Source organism: Metopolophium dirhodum, chromosome 9 (genome assembly GCF_019925205.1).
Source record: "Metopolophium dirhodum isolate CAU chromosome 9, ASM1992520v1, whole genome shotgun sequence".
Taxonomy (NCBI): Eukaryota; Metazoa; Arthropoda; class Insecta; order Hemiptera; family Aphididae; genus Metopolophium; species Metopolophium dirhodum.
The window spans coordinates 30,858,109-30,866,317 of NC_083568.1; the positions used below are offsets into that span (position 1 = coordinate 30,858,109).

Consider the following 8,209-nt stretch of genomic DNA (forward strand, 5'->3'; position numbering starts at 1 on the left):
CATTATAACCTCAAACATCTATAATTTGATATTTTGATACTATTATTCTCATTTCCCATACCTAAAAAGTATTTTCTTAGTTAAGATAATTCTCAAATCTTTCACCCCATTTATGGAATAAGTAGCAGTAACATACTACCTAGTTTACTTAAAATTGTCGCAGCCTACCGAACTTAAAATCAAAAATGCAGGTAAATAGGATATTATATATTTCTTATTTTCAGAAAACTAAACATTTTATGCTACCTATTTCTGATTTTAGAACCCCAATGAAGACACTGAATGGAACGATATATTGCGTTCTAAAGGAATCCTTCCACCAAAAAAAGAAAAGGAAATAACGGAAGAAGATGTCATTAATCTTGTAGAGCAGACAGTCCGTGAAAAACAAAATGGTAAACTTGAAAGAATTCCTTAAATTTTATTTCCGACATTTAGATTTTTTAGATTAGGTATATGTTATTACATTTTGAGTAATTTACTAATTATTATTTTTTATTATAATTTATGATTTAAGTTATTTTAATTCTATGATAGGTAAATAAAACAATAGTTAATACTCAACAATTAACATCCGAATTCCAAAATATCATCTAGTCCAAGGATTTTAATTTTTTTTTATATATTATTTATATTTATGTATATGTTTATTTCAATTTAAAAGATTTTGACCCTAAAATAAATCTTGTAACTTTATAATGTTAAATATTACCTATAGCTTTAAAACTGAACTATATTTAAATTTATGTGGGTCAAAGCGATCCCAATCGTCTTGTGTGGTAGAAGCTCATTACCTTTAAATTTTAATATTTTATCATATACTAATATTTCAGATCACATGAATATTATAAATTTTATTAAAATACAATAATATAATTTTTTTATGTATGCAGGAGAAAAAAAAGATATGGTTGATATGTCATTGGATGAATTGGATGAATTAGAAGATGATGAAGATGAACGAATACTAGAAGATTATCGTAGACGTAGAATAGCAGAGTTAAAAGAACAAGCACGAAAAGACGTTTTTGGTGAAGTGATAGAAATAAGTGGTCAAGATTTCGTGGGTCAAATCAATAAAGCAGGATCTGGAATATGGGTGGTTTTATTATTACATAAACAAGGGTAATGTTATTAATTATTTAAATGTTTTTTTTTAAATTTTATTAACTATTTTTACTATCTTTTCTTTTTACAGCATTCCAATTTGTGCATTGCTGTCTGAATATATGAATCATTTAGCAAGAAAATTTCCTGCTACAAAATTTGTTAAGAGCATTTCAACAACTTGCATCCCAAATTATCCAGATAGTAATTTGCCGACTATTTTCATATATTATGAAGGTGACCTAAAACAACAATTTGCTGGACCAAGAATATTTTCATTAAACATTACTCAAGATGGTAGGTGTTAAACTTTTAATAATAATGCATTTTTAAGTATTCATCAGTAGTTTTAAAACTGAGTCATGCCGAACAAAGGTTCAGGATTAATATTATTTACCTATACTTAAATATGCATAGTCTAAATATTTTATAATAGATACATTTAGAAAAAAATAGAAAAACAAATAACTGTTGCCACACTTAATAACTATACAGCTATAGCCTAGAAGCATATAAGAACTTCTGAGTCATCACTCATCTTATGTAATATAAATCCCTCATATACCAAAACATTTTTGGGGACCTGTCTGATATTCAGTACCTGTGTAAACAGGCTGACTATATACACTTGCAAATAATATTCAGATGTATTAAAATAAATTTGTCTAATATATAAATGACTCATTGAATGACATCATCTATTGATCATACAAAATTATATTGTCATCAAATTATAAGATATTTAATATTTATGCATATTCGTATATGTATAATATGTTAATTATTATTAATACTTATCAAGGATTTAGGGGGTGGGGGCCCTGTGATATTATTTTTGCCCCCTCCCTCACCGCCTGTATCTTAACTATTATAAACGTGTATGTTGTATGTAGTGCAAACAAAATAATAAATTCATTAAGATAACCAAGGTTCATATTCAAGAATCCAGATTGCATTTTATAATTTACATTGTTGATATAAATTATTCTAAGCACTGGAAGCATTAAAGAGTTTGGTTCGAGGAAATCACCCCCTCTTAAGTCCTAACCCTTTCCAAAAAAGTGGAAAGGGTTAGATAAAAATAATAAATTCATTAAGATAACCAAGGTTCATATTCAAGAATCCAGATTGCATTTTATAATTTACATTGTTGATATAAATTATTCTAAGCACTGGAAGCATTAAAGAGTTTGGTTCGAGGAAATCACCCCCTCTTAAGTCCTAACCCTTTCCAAAAAAGTCACTAAGTATTATGTATACTAAAATATTAAAATAATTCATTGATTCAGAATTAATAATTGCACTACCCTGTTATAATAAGATTCTAAGTATAGGGTGAATTACCAATTGTTTCATACCTGTTGTTTGGACTAATATGTTATTAGTTTATTACTTATTAATTATTTACTGCTTATTTTATAAAATTTAAGTAATATGTGTAAGTCTAGTTAATAGTTAATTCCAATTATACACTTGTGCAGTATCATCAACATAATAATTAATTCATTATTTACATTTTTATTTTATAATAAAACTAAACTTAAAACTAGATGTATACATTTAAATTACTCAATTATAATATTATAGTGTAATTAATAAAAAAAAAACAATTTACTTGTAAATACAAATATATTTATAATAATTTTCCTTATATTATGCCTATAAGGTAATATAATATTATTTTATTGAATTGCATTATCTTAATTTCAGAGTTTGAATGGATGTTGGGACAAACTGGTGCTGTGAAAACAAAGTTGAAAGATAATCCAAGACCAAAGACTAGAGATGTATTGTTCGATAATTTACTCACTAATATGTGAAGAAATGGCTCAATATGTTTTTAAGTTTATATTTATTTTATACATTTCTTCCTTACTGTTTTATGTTTGTCAATTTTTTTTATAACTAATCACATTGTGTTTGTTTTTTTATTTATTTTTTAATAACAAAATAAATATTAAAATAATTATTATGTTTGTTAATTTAGACATACACATAATATAATATATATTATACATAAATATATAATATGTTTATTGTTTAGTGGTCTTCAAGTTATAACAATTCATATTTATTCGTGATTTTTTTTTTTCGCTTGGAAATTAGTAATTATTACCTAATAATAATATCTAAATATTGTTTTCCATTGGTACTGCAGGAATCAAAATTATTATTTACCATCATTCATTTATTCTGATTTTTTTTATTAAATAATATTTATTAGTTTGTGCTTTATTGCATAAATATTTATAAGGCTATTTATAACATAATTATACTGATATTACATTAAACAAATAGTAGACACTAAAAAACCTACAATTTCTATTTTATGACTTCAATAGTTCCATAATCCATGTTATGTTATTCTTGCGCAGAACATATTGAAATGTACTTAAATATCATAATATCATATAAAATATAGTCCACCAACTTCATGGATGTGTTATTTTATTTTATGATGTTAAAGTTAATTACATTTTAATAAAACTACTTTTTTATAGGCATTACTTCTCATTAATTAATAAGTTACCTAAAAAATTTTTTTTTTTTAAATGTATATAACTATTAATCGACTCAATTAGTTCAATATTAATTTTTTTATAGTAATTACACTTTGCAGAGCTTAAAGTAACATATTATATTGACATCAGAAATAATATATTATAATCTTGTCCAAACTTGAATTAAATTAAATTGTTTTTGTATTATATTATGAGTACTATGAGTTTTCTGTAAACTTGAAAATAGCAGCAACTGGAATAGTGATGTATATACTACAATATAATTCCAGTTCCTTTATAAAATAGTAAATACGGTGTAAAAGTAGTACCTAGGTGAAGTAATGATATGCTCACACATCATTATAATAAATACACTAAAATTTAACAGATTAATAAATAACGGCCAGACTGTCGCACGTAGAAATCGGTCACCAATAAAACCATCATCAGCGACAAAAAGAGACGATCCGTATGATATGTCTACGGATTCAGAAATCGGCACCCACTTATAACGGTAAAACGTAGGGTGTGCGACTTAATTATATTATGCCGCCAGAGAAAAGAAAAGGCAAAAAAGGGTATCTGCCGCCAAAGAATAATCTATTTCCTAAGCTCACGATAACATTTTGATAAAGCCGCCTACCGGCTACCACTCTCTGACCAGCATGTCCACGTCGTCTCTTAAACCAGTGCATGAGCATCAGCCACCTGAATAACAACCTCTTAAATCTCAATGCCGAATTCTGCGAGCAGCAACTGGACTTCTTATGATAAGCCATAATTAGTGCGTTCGTTATTTCAATTTGTGTATTTCAAGTGTTAGGTACTTCGTGTCACCTAAAACCCACAAACAGCTGCAAGTCAGGTAAGACATAAAATATTATGTTCTATATTAATTGCAGTTACTACGTTATATGCGCTTTTTGCATAAAATTATATTGTACGGTGTGTTTGATCTAATCCTCGAATACACGATCTCGAGAGCCCTCTGAACACCTGGAGGAAGGTAATAGCGTCTGATTTTAATATAACTATCGACAGGAGTAGTTTTTATATTTATCGTATTTTTGCGTCATTACAGTACATTAGTACATAGTATCTATCTACAAATATTAAACACAACGCATTAATAATTTATATTATACTAATATACTTATACTATTATCCTGTTACACAGGTGGACGATGGTGGGTCTGATACACCACACACACAGTACACACTGACACCATATTATATATAGGTGATAACGAATTTTTGAAGTTAAAGTTGAAAGGGGGCCCTCTAAGTGTACGGTGATTCGGGGCCCAATTGATCCTTAATCCGGGATTGACCAAAATATATTCTGATATTTGATGGTACTAATGCACTATGCCACTATGGCAGCATCAATAGGCACTCGATAGCAAAGATAAATCCACGCATAATATTATAATTACCTATGTAATTTAATCAGATGTTACCGAGGTGATGGGGTTCTTTTATAGAACACTCTTTCACCCTTAAACACCATTACACCAATAAATATCATCTACTAAATAAAAGATTTCAATGGGCACACTGAGCCGCGTAAAGAGAGAATTAAATGTATTATATAAGATGACGCCCGGACTCCATCACGTACATAAATAATTGCGATTTGCAAGTAAATCAAAATTATCATTATTTAATAAATATACTCCACGAAAAAACATCGGAAAAAAATTATTCAAACTGAAAAAAAAAAATAATAAAATGCTTTCGTCAATAGGCCGTTAAGTTTACCACGGCGCGGCGCCTTAGGTAGGCAATTTAAGCCCATGATTATCATAATTTAATGTTCACAAATCATAGTATATAGAGCATGTTGTTGTAATGGATGTGTTATATTTGTATTCAATGATTAATCATTAAATACGAATAACGATTCCGAGCGGAGACGTTGTGTCATACTTGTAAAAATAATCAAATTTAATATTTAAAAAAAAAAATTGATAAAAATCTAAGATATCTCATGGCTATAAATAGTGTGACTTTCCGGTGAACTCTTTCTTTTTGACATAGAGGTGGAAACACTTGTTGGGAACCTTATATTAAACTTTCTTATGTTCGCTATGAAAAGAAAAACTTTTATGAATTTCTATCTGAAAAATAGTTTTCAATATTTGAAAAAATTCTCATGGCTATAAATATCTCAAAAAGAGTCAAAATAGTTTTAAACATTTACCATGTATGGAAAATGCTATTATAAATGTTTGGTGAACATTCATGAGTCGACAATCATTTGTCTTAGGGCCAGTTGTACCATTTCCGATTAAAGTTAATCGGAGTTTAGTTGACCGTATTTGCCCGGTTAAATATCTGTTATCAGCTGTTTAAGCGTAATCGAAGTTTATCCGTAGATCGTAGATGGCACAACTGGCCCTTATCAACTATCCTAAAAATTAAAATTTCAAAAGCTCATCAAAAATTAATGTTCCATTTAAGTACACTTTTATCTTGTTTTAAGTATAAACAACTTAAATGAAATCTTCTTTTAAATTTAAATTTTAAACTTTAACCTCCCAAAAGTACCAACCTAGACTCACATTTTCAATCTCAAATTCAAATATGTTGTACTTAGCTTATAAGTTTAATAAATCAATATTTAGGATTGATTTAAGTTTCGGAGTTATATTTGGTAAGATATATAAGAGTTTTTCCTTAGGTGACCACTATTCACACTCTCTCCGCTAATTTATAAATTTAACCTTTTTTTTAATTAAAATGCTAAAACTACTTACTATTCAAATGTATCAAATAATAAATTGTATTAATTATAATATTACTATGGTCTAAGGCCTATGATTGATTAGTAAAACATAATATATTTATAATATTCTTTATGTATTATATTCTGCAGTTTGATATTATGAGACAATACATTTGGTGTGATCAAACACACAACCATGTATACAAGGTTATTTTTTTATCACACATTTCTAATTTATTGGTAAAGTATTATTTTTTTTTTGGAATTTTCAAGAATTGAATATTTGAAATCATGTCCCTAAGGAAAACAATAAAAAAGTTAATATTTTCCAAATACGATGCGCTTTTTATATGGATATTTATTGTCCGGTGAGATAATTTATGCAAAAATAAGTTGACCTCGAGAAAATATATAATTACCTATTTTGATTCTAAAGTTATCCTATACAATCGATGCCTTTAGTATAAATATTAGATTAGATAAATACGTAGGTATAGTAGGTATATTGGTAGGTACCTACCTATCGTATATATATCGGGTATCGGCATAAAAAATACTATTATACTATATTATAGTGCTGCAATTTTTTAAAACATTTATTTCATTCATCATTGCTAGTTGTCAGTAGTTGATATTGTGTACGATCACTAAAAAATAATACGAATTATTTTCGTTTAGACGATTTGTCTAAAACCCGTTAATAGTGTTCAGTCAGATTCTTTTTTGTTCAACAAACGGTATACTACCTATACTGTTTTGAACACGTGAATAACAACATTAGTTATACTTATATATATACACACACATCTTTTTTTTTTTTCAAAAAATTATCCAGAACTAATGGAAGATAAATCGTTTTTTTTTAATGTAATGCGTGTTTATTGTATGCGTTGGTAGATGAGGTAACGGATCTTTCAATGGATAAGTAGACATAACGTGTACGTTTCCCTGGAAATTATCGTATTGACCGATTTTGATGGATAATGTTGACAAAATGATTGGTATATACTATATTATTATAGGATTTCGTCACACGAAACATTAAGTTTAAGTTTATAAACAACATTTTAGTAGCTTAACTTTACCTAGTAATTGCTACAACACTGAAACCGTAGGCAATGATAAACATAATTATTATGTATTTTGGACACCGACCCGTATCCTTTCAGGCGTAGCATAATATGTTTGAGCTCAAAATAAATAGCTATGATTGGATTTTTTTTAAATTGTTATTAATTATTATTATATTTTTACAGATTTGTGCTTATTTAGTTACTTCTCTAGAAAACTAAATATATCGTGTTCATTACTTATTTGAACGAAAATATGATTAAGATTTTTACCCATTAAACCTATATCCTAAGCAAAATATACTTTCATTAATGTTGTAACGAATACTATAAATTATGAAACTTTTTAATGAATATTGTTTTTGATATTTTGAAATTTTATAGTTTTTGGTGTAAAATGTTTTATATTTTTTTATATTTCCTTGTGGCAAATATTTTAGCATCTATCCTATCATTCCTATGTCAATTTATGTATTTTTAAACATATATTTGTTCCGAAATACCTACTTATTTTTTGGGTAAAATATTGACTTTCACAATCGCACAGATAAAACGCTGTAGACTTCAAATTTCTGGTCAAAATTAATTTCAGTTCAAACTAAGGTGTTTGGATTTTCATCTAACTTTTAAATCTAATCTATCAACATAGGTTTTGAATTAATTACATGGTCATGCGGATATTTCCGTTCAGCGTCCGATAAGGAAACTATTGTAACTCACTCACTACTCAGTCTCACAATAATAATCATTTACCATTCACACGTCACACGATCCTCTGTATTATTTCGCAGGTATTTATTTAA

The 8,209-nt window shown here is 27.7% G+C and overlaps 1 protein-coding gene across 1 annotated transcript; it reads left to right on the top strand.

The window, feature by feature from the left end:
• Positions 1-30: 30 nt before the first annotated feature.
• Positions 31-3,150, top strand: LOC132951917 (phosducin-like protein 3). Its single transcript, XM_061023981.1, has 5 exons — positions 31-191; positions 263-395; positions 894-1,125; positions 1,199-1,404; positions 2,818-3,150. Exons 1-5 carry the CDS (start codon positions 186-188, stop codon positions 2,925-2,927), a joined length of 687 nt encoding a protein of 228 aa, XP_060879964.1. The 5' UTR covers positions 31-185; the 3' UTR covers positions 2,928-3,150.
• Positions 3,151-8,209: the final 5,059 nt, after the last annotated feature.

Bases quoted from the DNA above. Each gene is read 5' to 3' on its own strand.
- LOC132951917 (XM_061023981.1), top strand. The intron at 396-893 runs GTAAACTTGAAA...TTATGTATGCAG, and splicing joins AGTCCGTGAAAAACAAAATG to GAGAAAAAAAAGATATGGTT. The intron at 1,405-2,817 runs GTAGGTGTTAAA...TCTTAATTTCAG, and splicing joins ATTAAACATTACTCAAGATG to AGTTTGAATGGATGTTGGGA.